This window comes from Symsagittifera roscoffensis, chromosome 5 (genome assembly GCF_963678635.1).
Source record: "Symsagittifera roscoffensis chromosome 5, txSymRosc1.1, whole genome shotgun sequence".
NCBI classification, from domain to species: Eukaryota; Metazoa; Xenacoelomorpha; order Acoela; family Convolutidae; genus Symsagittifera; species Symsagittifera roscoffensis.
The window spans coordinates 19,293,581-19,309,446 of NC_087066.1; the positions used below are offsets into that span (position 1 = coordinate 19,293,581).

General features: G+C 34.2%; 3 protein-coding genes across 4 annotated transcripts in view; 2 read left to right on the forward strand and 1 right to left on the reverse strand.

Annotated features, from left to right (window-relative positions):
* LOC134846052 (dolichyl-diphosphooligosaccharide--protein glycosyltransferase subunit STT3B-like) overlaps nucleotides 1-15,866 on the forward strand; it is a 382,597-nt gene that overhangs the window by 218,864 nt on the left and 147,867 nt on the right. The window lies entirely within an intron of this gene.
* The window catches only part of LOC134846055 (pyruvate dehydrogenase E1 component subunit beta, mitochondrial-like), a 428,722-nt gene that overhangs the window by 66,748 nt on the left and 346,108 nt on the right, over nucleotides 1-15,866 (forward strand). The gene's annotated exons all lie outside the window — the stretch shown is intronic.
* Nucleotides 1,655-15,623, reverse strand: LOC134846465 (uncharacterized). 2 transcript variants are annotated; one of them, XM_063863834.1, is made up of 5 exons: nucleotides 15,404-15,623; nucleotides 7,678-7,804; nucleotides 6,953-7,365; nucleotides 5,074-5,157; nucleotides 1,655-1,882 (listed from the first exon to the last, which is right to left on the reverse strand). In XM_063863834.1, the coding sequence occupies exons 1-5, from the start codon at nucleotides 15,551-15,553 to the stop codon at nucleotides 1,739-1,741; spliced, it is 918 nt and encodes a 305-aa protein (XP_063719904.1). In that variant the 5' UTR covers nucleotides 15,554-15,623; the 3' UTR covers nucleotides 1,655-1,738. The 2 variants fall into 2 exon arrangements, with proteins under 2 accessions (XP_063719904.1, XP_063719906.1); XM_063863836.1 differs by having other exon boundaries at nucleotides 7,678-7,822.

The window sequence follows — 15,866 nt, forward strand, 5'->3', positions numbered from 1 at the left end:
ACACGTTAATAGCTTGAAATATATTGCGCGTTATTTGTCCCAAATTGGCAAGCTTTATACCCCCATAACTTAAGGAAAAAAGATCACAGGTGAAATATCTTTTAAATTTAAGCGCAAGGCACCAATACCTTTCGAATGATATAAAAAAAATCCGTCACAAATTGTTAGTTAAAAAATCAAATTTGTCTGAAGAAAAAAAACCACCGGGAGTACAAATAATTCGTTACTTGTAATAAACCCCCATTTCCTAAGAAAAAAGCGCAGGTGACAAATCTTTTTTAAATTGAGCGCAAGGCCACAACATTTTCCAGATTCTATAAAACAATTTTTTCAAGAACGCCTAGATAAAAATTTTTGAATTGGCTGAATGAAAACCAGCCAAGCATAATTATTCCGTCACTTTCTAAAAGTTGGAAGAATAAGTAAGGAAGGAGCCATAATGTGAAATCACTTCAAAAATGTGTAATTCAACAAAAATATTAACTGCAAATCATAAGTTTGTTTTACTGAAAATATTTCTGAAAATTGAAGTAGGGCTTTCATAAAAAGAAGTAAACAAAACAAAAAATCTGTAAAAACAAACTTTTCAATAAGTTTTTGTTTTAACAGATTATCGTGTTTTTTTTTGAAAAAAAGTAATGGAACATATATGGTCGGTTGCTTTGTCTGCTACAGACTAATAGATCTTTTGAGATAACAATTCATTTTGGACTTGTCTGAAACTCAATTGAAATGGATAATTTCATTGTGATGACTTTGTTGGTGATAAGTTTTTGTTCCGATTTTCGAAGAAAGTAACGAAAAGTTTGTGATCTGACAAATTTGTGCTCCAAATAAACTTCGACATTTAAACTAGCCAATTTGACGGAAATTTTATAATCATCCTGAAGGTTTTTTGTTCTGAGTGTGACTTTCAAACAGCAGCTTAGTTGTGCTTATGCTTCGTTAAGTTATGGGGGTTTAAAGATTTCCAATTTGTGACAACTAAGGAGCGACAGATTTTGTACTATTATTGCTTTAGCGGAGATTTAATAGAAGTCTATCTAAACTGAATTGAAGCATTTGGTCTGTTTAATACATTTGTCTGTTTTTTGAAAACGTTATACATTTTTTTAAAGAGAACACTATAGCATAGACTTTAAAAGGCAGTCGGAACATTCGGGCTTCGTCCTGATACGAGTAGTCTTGCTGGGATTCAATCAAACCTGCCGCATTTCGGTTACTCCTGCACTTTTAGTGCAGATTCTCTATTAATGCGTTTAGTAGACGTTTTATTAATCCTACCGATTAAACATTTCCAATTAGTGAATGCAAGCTAATTGGTTCATATAAAATTTACAATTGCGGTATAAGCAAAAAAACTTTCGACCAATATCAATTGATGCATCTGGAAAAAAGCATGGCGGAAGGAAATCCTTGTATAACATAAACAAGTCAAAAATTATATATTTTGAACATGAGTAAATTGGGAAACAATTAAAGTGGTTCTTTTTGGATTTTTGGGGATGAACTAAGGCTAAATTGACAATGATAATCATAGAATTGCAAGGGTAAATTTTTTTAAAGGAAAATAAACTCCAAAATCAGAAGGATCTATAAATTATTGCTCGTTAATATATTTAATGACATACTGTGTTCACTTTTACAGCTTAAGCTGTGAGCGGTTTTTAAAAAGTAATTTTTTGAAATAGCAATTATTAATGATCCTTAGATTTCAGCATGAGTATCTGCCCCTGAATCACCCGACAATTTTGGGCAGCGATCTTTTGAACGCTTTTCGCATAGTGGGTAAAGCCAGGTATCCGAATGCCCTCACCGTCACTCCGACTGAAGCAGGAATGTGCGACAACACCAGTACCATTTTGTGATTGAACTTTGGCACCTGAAAATAAATAACAATCAAACATATCAGGCTTCGGGAAACAATGCACACTGCTGTTCAAACAATTGAAATTTGAGTTTCAGGAAAAACCAAAGATAAAAAAAGATCAAACTGATTTTTGACAAAAATCTAAGTGAGGAGAATGTGGCGTTACATAGATGCAATTCCTGTCTAGATCTATTTTTTGTATTTCTCATAATTTTTAATTTCACTTTGGCGTTACCTTAGATAAAAATACTTTATGAAAAAATTGAATGAAAAATGATGCATTATAACTTCTGGAGAAAAATAGTAGATTTTTATTGCAATTCAGTTCTTCTATAAATGGAAATTAACTGAGTTCAAATATTGAAATCAGGCAATTATAGTTTTCGAAAAAAAAACATATTCCGCCAATCTTTCCTTTTTACAGAATCACGCCGAGCAGAAGTATTCCATTAATTTTTTCCAAGTTGCACAAAATCTTTAATGTTGAAATTAAACTTTCAAAAAATATTTACGCTGGGAATTGATTTGTTTCATAAGTATTGACCACGACGGTCAATCATGATAAAAGAAATCAATTATAGGCGTCAGAAATGATGCAGTTAAATCAATTTAAGATTTTTCTCATAGAATTAAACTGAATCACGCCGAGCAGAAATACTCCATAAAGTTTTTCTAAGTTGCACAAACACTTTAATGTTGCAACAAAACTTTCAAAAAATATTTACGCTGGTAATATATTTGTTTCATAAGTATTGACCAATCAAGTCAATCATGATAAAAAAAAGCTATTGTAGGCGTCAAAATGATGCAGTTTAATCAAATAAAAACTTTGCTCATAAAATTGGACTCTTTTCAACGGTTGTTGTTCACATAAAAACATATCACTGCTTAAGTTCAATTTTAACGGCAAATTTTTCTCAAAAACCTAAATTATCAAAAAATGGTGACTATTAAATATTTGTTTTCCGATATTTTGTTTCGCCTAATTGATATTCTAATAAACAAGACTGCTCGTATATCAAGTCAAAGCACTGAATGTTCCGACTGCCTTTTAATTGGTTGCCAACATCTTTTGGAAGAAAAAAAACGTTTAATGAACTATTTTTATGGACCGTGAATATCAACTTTTAAGTGTTAAAAAACGAATCGTATCAGGAATTAATCATACGACCAGTTTTTTTGTTTTCACTTAAGTATAATTTTATATTTGCGATGATAGTTTAGGTTACGTTTTTGAACACCAAAAAATCTTGCCTGAAGTCAATTTGAAACGATTTATGAGTGGAACAAATAGCCGCTTGCGCGTTCATAACACAAAAAGTTTTGCCCTTTAATTGTACCAAATTAGCTAAAATGGCGATTTTCAAACCCTCATATCTTTTCGGAAAATGATCAGAGAAAAAACAAATTTTTTTATTTAAATGAAACATTTTGCTGGATTTCAGATGGTATGTTTATTTGTTTCAAAAAGTTAAGAAGTCGAAATTGGTCTGGAGAAAAAAGTCACCCCGAGCCAAAAATTTCCGTCATTTTCTTCGAAACTCGAGACAAACACGCACAGTCGGTCCAAAGGTTGTTCTAGACTAAAGTAAGGCCAGCTAACTGGTCTGATCCTTGTAAAGCTATCAAGACAAAAAAAATTCAATCTTTTGTATCTGATATTGCTTAGAGATTAATATTGACGCAACGCGAGGGTAGCTAAACTGTCCCGTGGCTCTAGAAAAGGACGTGCTTGTCTGACATTTATGGATAAAAGCAGAAATCTTTAGAAACTTTAGTTTGTGATTTTAAACCCATACGAAATTTATTATTATTCTATTCACAAGTAGCAAAACTAGCCAAATATACGAATATTTCTGGTATCAAGTTGGTTTTTCTAATAACAAACTTTATTTGGATGAAATGTTTAAATTACAAAGCGAAATGAAAATTGCAAATTCGTGGGTGCTTAAAATTTTTTGAATCAATTTTTCTAATATCGAATCACGACTCAAAAGTCTTGAACATGGGACAGAACTTGAATATGGCATAGATATTTTATGCACTTCTACAGGGGCGGATCCAGGATTTTCTCGAGGGGGAGATTTTCAAAAAAATGTCGAAATTGTTGACGACCCTTTTTTTTAAATCGGCTTAATTGATTTTCCGAGCTCTCCTAAAGCAGTAAAAAAAACGTTTTGGGGCACTTTTTGCAAAATTTTGACAAAAAAAAGTTGCTTTTTTTCGGCGCGCGCGCTCCCCCTCAAAGTCTCAAACTCGCCTTTAGAAAAATTTTAGGGTCGGCCGGCCAAAAATGGATTTCTTAAAAAGTACCAAAGGAGGGACCCTTTGGGTCGGCAGGGGGTCAAATGCCTCAAGAAAAAGCGTCCGCAAAACTGATCTAAATTATTATCGTAACTTAATTATGAAACGTTGAATCGAAAGAGTAAATAAAGTTTTTGAAAGGCATAAGTTATAGAAATGTAACATTATTAACCTGATTTGCGGTTGGAGAACCAGTATTTACTCAACCAAAAAAATTTAAGTCTGTAAACCAATTTCACACAATTTGCTCGCAACTTATCGTCTAAATTCCGTTATTTCCTGGTCGTCTAATTTGCTTGTCGTCTAATTTACTAAGCCCCGTATTTGGCTAATCAGCTAACCAATGATCAGTTCAAAAGGAGCCTGATATCAATAATAAAAAAATTCTATTCACGTCCCAGGCGCCCTAAAATAATTTATCTCTCCTATTCAATTGAAATTTCTTCTATGGGTCTTTGCTAAAAAAATATTCCAAAATATTCCTGAATTATTTGATCAACAAGAGTTTTCGATTAACCCTATATTTAACAAAGTGACAACAGGAATGCGAGAACTATTGCGATGCTAATACTCCACGTGATTTTGTTTTAGGTTCATTTTTTTAACCATTTACAAGCGTTTTTGGTGGTTAAAAGTCTTAAGCTGTCAGAAAATCAGTATGTTAAACAATAATTTATTTTTTAAAACAAAATGAGCTAAATGCAAAACGATCAGCTCAATGCGAAAAATCATTGCTAGGTCCCTGTACTGGCCCCTGTACGCGTCAAGTGCTGCAAAACCGATTTGCAAATAAAATTGCTTCTGGAACAAGCCCAGTTGTAAAAAAGTCCACTTTTGTTACTTAACAATTTTTAGACACTTGCTTGTTTCAGACAAAGGAAGATCTTCGATCTACTTACCCATCCGTAGAGGGAAATGAGAGTGTAATGTATGACCGCGAATACTGTGTATAGGGCACAGTTGATAGTGAGAGCGATACTCACCTGAAACATCGAAAACTGGATGAAACCAAGACAGCTTTTGCTTAATCAAGCCAACAATTTTAACATTTTTTGTTATTCTTCTATATCAAATACTGGCCTGCAATTGTTAAAAATCTAATTCGGAGCAATGTTTTTTTCTCGTAGCTAACCAAGTCAGCAATTGCCCCTATTAAAAAATTAGTAACTTTGCAAAAATAGCAAAGCGAGTCAGCGCACAAAGTACTGAATTCTGATCTGCTGAAAAACATCACTCTTAACCAAGTGAGCGATCTCCTCTCTAATTTGAATTTGGGAGAACTTGTTCACTTGGTCTCCTATTTACCTTTATAAGGCAGAAAAACTTAATTCACCTTTATAGTGTAGAATGAAATTAATAATTGTGGTTAAGTTCAACTACAGATTTGCAGGGAGTGGAAAAAAATTAAGTTTTTTTAATAATTTTTTTAATTTTTAAGGAAATAAGTATATATTTTTGCCCAATTTGTCATAAAACAAGGCAAAACATTTTTGTGATACAAAATTCTGCCAATTTCGTTCATGCGCGGATAACATGACGTAAAATCAAATAAATCAGAAGTTTTAAAGCAAAAACTGCGTGAATTAGGTTTAGAAGACACAAAATGAAGATTTGTGCACTTAATTTATCAGAATTTTTTTGTCCACCAACAAAAAAAACCATACACGATGAAAACAACAAAAACCATTCACGTGAACAACAACAAAAACCGACAAAAAGCAAGAATAAATGTATGTTTCCTAATTGATATATTTTTGACCAAAACTTGAGTTTTTCGGCTCGTGCTCCCCCTCAAAATCTTTACGAGTCCAAAATCTGCTCTGGAAAGCGAGCAATATGGTGTCTATAGGTCACTGAATCCAGAAGCAAGTCTTTAAACATGTAGCAAAATGTAAATTTGTTTCCGTAGATTCTGCGCACAAATTTTGTCGGCAACGAGCGAATATAGCTAATTGTTCCGGATTCTGCAAATGTAACAGATTCAAGAAATGTAAATAGATTCCGCAATTTTATGTGAATTGCGCCGGCAATTTGCGGAATCCGCTTACAATTTGCGGAATCTGCTTACAATTTGCCGATTCCGCTTACAGTTTGCGGATTCCATTTACAGCTGCGAGTTCCACGACAGCTTAAGTTTAATAAACACATACATTGTTATTTGCTTGTAGGTTCCACAAAATAATGCAGATTTTGCAAATTTTGTTGCGGACTCCACAAATTTTTCTGTGGATTCCGCAAAATTGCTGTTTTTGGAGCAATTTTGAACAATACAGTGTTTTAGCTAATTGTCTGTAAAATCCAAAACAGCAAAGATGATAAAAAATAACAATAATGTGGATTCTGCGACATATCTGTTTTTAACATGTTGCACAATCCGCTTACAATTCACAAAATGCATAATTTGGCCTCGTACTGATCAGCAGATAGTAGTTTTGAGAATTAGTCGCAAATGGTTTTTGCTAAACAGTAGCAAATGGATGAAGGGCCTTAAAAAAGTTTGGCAACTCGAATTCGAGGACATATGTGTTTCAATTTAACTATCTTTTACGATGTCGCTCGAAAATTTTTTTATCACGATTGTTTTATAATTGCTCTTTTTCGCAAAAACGAGAAATATGTTTCAATTTAACTATCTTTTACGATGTCGCTCGAAAAAAAATAATCGCGATTTTTTTATAATTGCTCTTTTTCGCAAAAACGAGAAATATAGTAGGTTTTTAATGTGTCTGATCGTGTATGATTGTATATTATTGACTGTAAAATTTTTGATGTTTTGACCGCATTGTCTGAGTTGGGGTTGCGACTGTTGGCTGTTCGTTGTTTGAGTTGAGCTACCAGGATAGAAGTCAGCACTGCCACCACAACAACACACGGAACTCCCACTTGAAACATGGCGTGTTCAGCCAGCCAACCCATTCGGTCGGTCGTGCAGTCGTTATTGATTATTTTGCCATACAACAGTTTCGGCAACCCCACCAAGCAGAAAAGAATCAGTAGGCCCGCAATAGGGTACCAGGCTACAGCTTGAGTGCAGTTTCTCTTGTACCACACGCTAGTTCTGATCCACACTGCGATTATGCGGTCTATGGATACTAAGACTGCCATGCCATCGGGAATCACCAGGAACAAAAAAGACACGAAGCTTGTGAACTTGCAAGCTCCGTCGGTTCTAATGAACCAGGGCCGATCGCCTAAAAACGAAATCCCCTAAATTATAAACTATTATTTTATCAAGTTTTTTTAACCTAGAAATTGCATTCGAGTTTATCAATTTTTACAGTGTTCCTACTATGTTGCAAAAAGAGTTCGAAAGTCTTGTTAAAGTTATTGGCTCTGTTGACTCTTACCAAATAAAATTTACGTTAACATTGCTCAATGGCTTTGAAATTTGTTTCTAAAGATGATTTGTGGTCAATAAGCTTAAGCAGTTTGTCTGTGAGCAAAAACTATAGGCCCTCCTCCCCTCCCCTCACTTCTCATAAGCTATCAACTTAGTGGTGTACTTATTGCAGTCAGAGAGATGGCAATAGATCCCAATCGTTTCACCACTTCGAACAGCGCCTGAACCCACATGAAAGTCTTTGCAGAGAAATCACCCTCGAGGCCCATCGCAATCAGAACCACTATTGCCTAGAATGAAGACGAAATCTAAATGGTTAAGATGTGATACTATAAGATAACGCGTATACGATACGTACCAATAACTAACGACAAATCACGTAAAAAGTTTAAGCAAAGGAAGGACAGCTCCCAGGTTCAATTTTACTGACCAACCCATAAATTGTTCACGAATATGTTTTTAACTTGCTTGTGTTGACTCCAAATATACATTGAAAGACGTGACAAACGCTTTTTCGTCGTTGATCCTAAAAATCTATTCAAAAATTTAAAACAGTAAAGCCTAAGACGTTGTAAAGTATGTGAGTTTCAAAGACATATCTTAAACAATAAGAGACGGTTGCTGTGCAAGTAGCACATAATGTTCCGACCAAATTTTACAAAATTTTAATTTATTTCTTACAAAATTTTTCTTTCAATTTTTTTGCGCGTGGTGTGATGAAAGACTTACTAGTTAAATTGTCATAAAGGAAAACAGTTGTTTTTTTTTTTCAAAAAGGACTAAAAAAATTTTAAATCTATTTTAGAGAATTATTTTTTGAATTTTTTTTATTGGCGCTAAAAAACTTTCTTTACTAGATTTTTCAGGCTTTGAATAAAAAACATATGGCTAATTTTTTTCCAATGGTCGACGAATTTCAATCTATAAGAAGTCTGCTGAATCGCTTTAATTGCTCAAAATTAGACAAAAAGAAACCTTAAAACGGTTTTCCTCGACAGTAAAGTTTTTTTGGAAATTTTTGAATATCGTTTGAGTCACGACTGAAAGTCTCTTATATGATATATCACTCGGCTCATTCTGATAATCATTTGTGGCAAATGATCTGGTTTTGCGTGGAAAACACAGAAAAAATACTAAACCCACCCGAATACAACATTCTCAATGACCGGAACAAAAAAACTATAAAACTCCCGAGTACAAAGTTCCTTTCCATTTCAATGGTCGGACAAAAAATTAGAATAATACGTTGGCTATATGATATCAAAACCAGATCAAAAAATATTTTGTATCGCAAGGTTAAGTTTTGAGTATGGTGACTTGCTTGACAGTAATTTTTTCCGACCGAAGAAAATCGTCATCGGATATGTTTCATTTTTGTTTTCAACTTTTAGAACAATTTTCTATGCAATATCAGGAAACACAATAATAATGGATGGGAGTCCTATGATAGATGATAGATCATGTAAAAGCCGTTTCGGTAGTCTTTCGACAACTTTTCTATAAGTTTACGAACAATATTCTCAAAATTGAGAGCAAATGGTTTAAAGTTTTTGGTTGTATCCGAATTTGAGCAGGTAAAGCAAGCTAATAAGGCTTGCAAAAAAAAGCGTAATTTAAGCGATCAAAAAACTTTTAGTATTCCCAAAAACTTTTATATTTTCCTGCCTTTTAAAAAAAATAACTTTCAACAAAAAAATCAAAAAAATCTGCAAAAAATCATAAATATGTCTGTTTTCTTTTTCGTTTTGTTATTTAGTTTTTGACACCAAAATGTTTTTGGTCTTTTACTCGTAATGATTTTGAAAAGCGTTTTATTGGTTTTTTTCTGTGGTGGTTGCATGATTTGTTTTCAAGTTTGTTGTCTGTCTTTGAAACACACGGACAGCACTATTAAAGTAAGAAATATGAAAAAGTAATATATTCTAGTTTTTCTTCAAATTTGTGTCATTTCTGTAAAATGGTGACTAGAAAATTAAAAAACGCGTAGAAAAACACTAAATTGGGCATAACTGATAACCCTGGCAAATGACATAGTGTGTTAAAGAAGAAAATAAAAAAAAATTAAATTTAAACTTCTTTTTGGGATTTTGTAATTTCTAATTGAGAAAAAATTCCTAATGCCGAAGAAGCGCTAAATGAAGCTTCTTAAAATTAGGAGAAAAACTCAAATGTCCCATGTGGAGAAAAAGTCCCATGTGGATCAGAAAATAGCCACAATGTCGTACAATTAAACCCTGACGAAGATAAATACTATCTACTCACACCGTACCCTACACTAATCCAACCACTGAAAAAATTTTCACCAGAAAGTAACCCAAACACTGATTTACAATCAATTGGAATATACTCCAAATCTGATATACTACATCACATTAGAACACACAAATTTCAGGAATTATTAACACAAATGGACACAATACAACGACAATCAATAGACCAAAATTTAAGAAAACTTGCCAAAACCGCAGGATTTGCAGACATCTACACACAAAATTACAGCGGATATTTTAAGGATATTAAAGATTACATATATCTAAACGGTGAAAAATACAGACCCCAAGATATTTCACCTGTAAATATTTTTAGTTTTGTAACACTGAAAAACGAAATTCTCGCCTTTCTAGGATGGCTCTATTACATCTTAGAAAAATTGACTATTTTATACGCTATGTTTAATTTTTTTGAATTTCTTTTCTCGCTACTAAAAGGAATCTATAATACATGTGCTATACACACTCAAGTAAACCGCCAAGCAAGCGTAGCACGTATATTATTTGCAGGACTTTTCGGAATATTTTCATCATCAATAAATAAAATACTTTTAGACGCACAAATCAAAGAATATAACACAAAATTAGCCACATCACCAAATACATACGACGAAGAATATAATAATGTAGACACAGCACCTACAGCACCACAAATACCAACCCTACCACAAAATCACCCACTATCATTAGTTCCCCGAAATTTTCGAAACTTAGCAATTACACATAACCCAAACTTTAGACAAAATTCAACACGAAGCCCCATCCAACACAACGACAAATCATTCACAAAATGATAATACATATGAACAAATTATAGAACAGCCCCATACCACCACTTTTCAGTCTCTACATAATCATTTTTTTAACCCACGATGAGCCGACAAATTGGAGCCCTCCATCGCTCAAATTCCCACCCAGCCAACCTTCAAAACCCCACCCAGTTATTTCACTTTTCGCTTTCCCGCCACCCGATTTCCCAGTTATTAATATACCATCAAGCACGAATTCAGACACTAATTCAGATATTTCAGTTTTTCATACTATCTCATAATTTAACAACTCCGACATCGAAACTCCCGACGAATTTGCCAACTCCGAACCATCTCCCTCTACCCATACCCAGACCAACCCCTCAGTTTTTTCACAACCCCCCTTTCAACCTATCCAAACCAGTCATCCACTCCCATCCCTTTCCACTCCCTCTTATGCTTCCCAAGTAACCCCAACCTATTCCCCATTCACTTCTGAAAGATCCAACAATAACTCCCCAGATACTGTCCAAATCTCCGAAGAGCTAGATAATTTTATCACACTACAACAACAATTAATATACCCACACACTCTTAACATTCACTAATTGTCATCCACAGCAACATCATCAAATCCACCAACGCCTACACCGCTGTCAGATTATACCCCATCATTAGCTCAATCATCCACATCAACTGAAACATCCACTAGTACTAACCGAGCTTATCGCACTTTCAAACGAAAATTCCCAAATCACCCATTCACAGTCAAACCCGGAACAGCCAAAGAGTATATAAATCACCCAGAACACACGAATACAAGGAACTTCCTTCAAATCACCTTACCCTCATTTCCACAATACACCTTATATACATCTACCACCACTACTAATGACACAAGAAATTTTGTTGATGAGCACGTTTTAATGCCAACACTCCCTTGGACCGCGTATTATCACTATACTAACCCTCTTTCTATAACACTTAATAATACACATGAAGATAATGGAAGAAGCAAAAATATACAGTATAGACTCACAACACCACTAACACCTCGACAATTTACATATGTTGGATTTAAAAAATTATTAAAAACATTAACTGCACCCCGAGCTAGCGATTTCACAATCGAATATCACGATCACAACATCATACGCCCTAACAAAGATCAATTTTTAGATGACGACCGCTTTGCAAACCCACAACTAACAGAAAAATTTTTTATTCAAACACCATACCTTTTCACACTTAATATATTTGATAAAAAGCATGATCATATATAATTTCTGAAGCACTCAGTGACACCCAAGCATACGAAAGCTTCTATGATAAATTTCAGTTATTTTCACTAACCTTTCACTTTCTTTCACCACAGGAACGCGATTTGCACTGTTCCCATGACATCATGTTACGCACTAAGCAAACCTATACATACACTTATTATCGTTTTATACAAAATCATTTTGATTTACACACACCATCACGACAACCCCACCTTCGTTATCAGTTTATTAACTCGAAATACACATCACAATTTTTTCTCAATTTCACATAATGCATAAAAAATACTAACCTCCACGGCATCCTCCGTAACTACGATCCCATTACCCAAATGTATATATTCTGTCCCATCACGAAGACCTTCCAAGATGAAGAATCAAGCCCTTTCATTATCTCGCATGAATTTATACAACCTATTGAAATCCCCATATTAGAAATTATTCACAATACTAAATATAATCACAAACTTTACAACACCTAATCCAAAACACACCTCATGAGTTCGCAGTAGGCACCGAAGAACTAAACACCATCAACGCACTTCAATTGCTTTGGCCACTGCTACAAACTAAAAATGACATTCGCATACTAGCTAAAATATTAACAACATCCAAATTAATTCAAGAAATCTTCCCCCATGGCTTTTTTCCCGACGACTAAGGTAAGTATAATTACAATATGTTCAATTAATAAATTCAAATTGTACTAACCATTTTCTATAAATGTTTAAATGTTTTTTTAGTCTTCTCAACACCATCATGTACAAAAACAGAAAAAGAAAAATAAAAATACAAACTTGTTAAATTATAATACAAAAGTAGTAATCTCTTTTGCTAAAACTTATTTGCTAAAACTACCTTACCTTACTAAACTTTTCGCAATAAATAATGTAGTAAAATTAATAGCCAATGTAGTAATTTAATCTATAAATTATTTCCCCAAGAAGCAGTAAAATTAAATACGATGAAAATTTATAATTTAAAATTTCCCCCAAATGCAGTAAATTTCAAATTCTCAAGCAATAAATTCATAAAAATAGAAAGCAGTACTTACTTTTTCTATGTTTCAACTCATTCGCACAAGAATTCTATCCACACTCGCACAGCTCGCCCACAAAGAATTGTTTAAAATAATGATTTTATGTTTTCAATAACAACAACTCCAATTAACGATAACAAGTTTCCAACTTTTCTTTAACCCGGTTGGAATGGAGTTATACACTAAATCAAACTGACTAACGCAGCTTTACTAAACACAACAAATCATAAAATAACAGCATGACTAAGAAAAGAAAACCAACGGTACCCAAATCAGATTAACCCAGTTTAAAACTGGATAATTTATTCTTTTAAAGATTATTACAAAGTCTAAGAAAATAATAATAAAACACAAAAAAGTCGAAAGACAAACCCAAACCAAAAACAATTTGATTTTTGAAAAAAGGACACAACCAAAAGTAACATAAGAAAGACCAGAAAAAACCAACATAAAAGGTTATCACAAAACAGGACCCCTCAAAGAAACAGCACGAAAACATACTCCCACTCCTGGCCCAATTTTACTCCCACTCCTGGCCTAACCCACCAGAGAGGACGTCCTGAGCATGCTCTATAGCCGGCCTAACCCACCGCGCTACATCCACGCTTTGTGACCACACTTCTATATTAATAAGAGGTACTCAAGGGTGAGTAACTCTTCAAATTAACCGAACTAAAACAAAAAGCTTTTGTGAAAACAACTAACCAAAATCATAATTAAAACACTGAACTAATAAAAATTTTATAAAATGTAAATCATACCTTGCAGTATATAGATCAACACACAACAACAAAGACGAACATCCAAAGACAAAATGATCCCATTACACTCGAACAAGAATGGCTAAACACAACCGATATGCCGTCCACAATCACAACTCAAAGGATTTAGAGTACGACTTGACTTCGCAGAACTAGACCACTGACCCCCTCGATGTTCAAGTATACGTACAGATCCGAGTTACAAGGCATCCCTTCCACACACAATCTCCACGCCATTCCCCAACGAGGCTGAACACAAAACAGTTCTCCACAACTGCAAACAAAACTGACATAGCAAAGCATTTTGGATTTTGGAATCTGAACGATTTCATTGGGGATCGCATTCGTCGTCAAATGACAAGAAGATAACTTCCTAACCATCAATCCTGCTTTCTGGAACGTTTCTCTTGAAGAGAAATTATGTCGACGATTCTAGTTTCCTGGACCTCTCTTCTCCAAGGAACACGAATAAGAAAATGATGTTCGCCAAATACCAACGTTCATCATCCATCCTTCAATTGCGGAATAAAAGACATAAAACTCAAAAATTCTGTGAACCCCGGATGGGTGGAACCTGATCTAAACTATATTTCATTATTTATAAATTAGATATTTTACCACTGTAAAATATTTAATATTAATCAATCACCATCCATGCAACTAACAACCCACTTATTTGTAAGTGCTGAAATTACTTGTAATTTCAGCACCAGAGAGATTTGAATTTAACTTAGAAATTAGTTGCCTCTCCTCAAGATCTTCAGCAGCCGCAATAAAACCAGTATACTCTAGATCTATTGAGCCTAGCAGAGACTAGTTAAACAACCTGAGACTAGTAGATATAAGAGTAAGATTAGGATCGGTATTAGACTAAGAAGTTGCACGAATCTATCCGGCCGAAAAGATAGCGTAACGAGCAGACGGTGTACCCTATCCGAAATTACTCTATGAGTTATACGACCAGCATATAAATCAATGTCAATGATTATTTGCAATAATTGATTTTGTGTTGAAAAAAAAACAAAAAAGAAGAAAATTTAAATCACAACCGAATACGAAATTTTTTCTTCATTTTCAATGGTCGGAACAAAAATTTGCAAACTCTTTTTGCATTAATATAAAAAATTAACGGAAACAGTTTCAACAGCTTCATTTTGCCTGCACACGAAGCGGAGAACAAAAAGGCCCATGTAAAAATCCCCCCTTGGAGAGAATTCGTTAATATGCTGGCAAATATTATCGAAACAGTTATATTTTAGATCAAATTGGTCTCGCCATATCAAGTTGACGGGCTGACAATTTGCAAGAAAGTTTTGTACAATTAGAATATTGTTCTTGTAGCACAAAGAAGTTCGAATTCATAAGAGAAGACATCTATGTGAGTGCTAACGAGCACTTTAAATTTTTTGACTGGAGGATGAAAGCGTGAGAGATTGTAAAAACTGTGTCGCGCTTTTCTATGTGAGCTGTTTCAAAAACCCCATCTAAGTCAACTCATTTGGCTAAATCTGTACCGCTGCTGGTGATTTATGGAACAAAAGTTCCGTTTTTGAGGTTTTTGAAGAGCAGTTTGACGGAACGCGCGTTCTATTCCCAAAACTTGCTATACAATGAAACCTTAGAATTTTTTGGGTTGGCCTGAAAAAGTTAGGTAAAAAAGAAACAAGAGTCGGACCAAAAAATTTTGGCAGTCAAGGGCATTGCCAAAAATGAGAGACTTAACTAGATATAACTTCTTATTGGCAACGCCAAAATAACTGGAACATAAGATGGCTGCATAAAATGATTACCTGGGAGAACACTGAGATGGCAGATATCAAACCATTGATTGCTACGCCTATCACCTTGGTGAAGGATTCGGGCTCTGAGGCCTCTGTCTCTGGGTCAATTTTCATTTCTAGATGATCAAAATTAGTGAAATTATCTAGAAGTATTTCCATTTTACCTCGTTTTGGCAACTCGTTTTTAAAATTTCAAATTGGTGACCGATTAAATTTTATAGTTGTAACAGACTAGTTAGATCAAATAAAGTTAAAGATACAAAATGGTGGATAAATACAGGCGGCATCTTTTGTGTTTTTGTTTTCGTGGGAAAATTTTTAGACACCTCGACTCTCGAGTACGCCGAGAGTTTACTTCTTTTATAAACTTTACAAAGAACGCCCGGAAAAATAACAATTAAAGACAGTAAGTAAAAAAACTCACCGTCAATGGTTTGAAAGTTTTTTTCTTCAACTGAAAAGAATGAAGCAG

Bases quoted from the DNA above. Each gene is read 5' to 3' on its own strand.
- LOC134846465 (XM_063863834.1), bottom strand. From the start codon at position 15,553: ATGGAAATACTTCTAGATAATTTCACTAATTTTGATCATCTAGAAATG. The intron at 7,805-15,403 runs GTAATCATTTTA...TCTTCATTCTAG, and splicing joins CCATCTCAGTGTTCTCCCAG to GCAATAGTGGTTCTGATTGC. The intron at 7,366-7,677 runs GTACACCACTAA...TTTCGTTTTTAG, and splicing joins CATCTCTCTGACTGCAATAA to GCGATCGGCCCTGGTTCATT.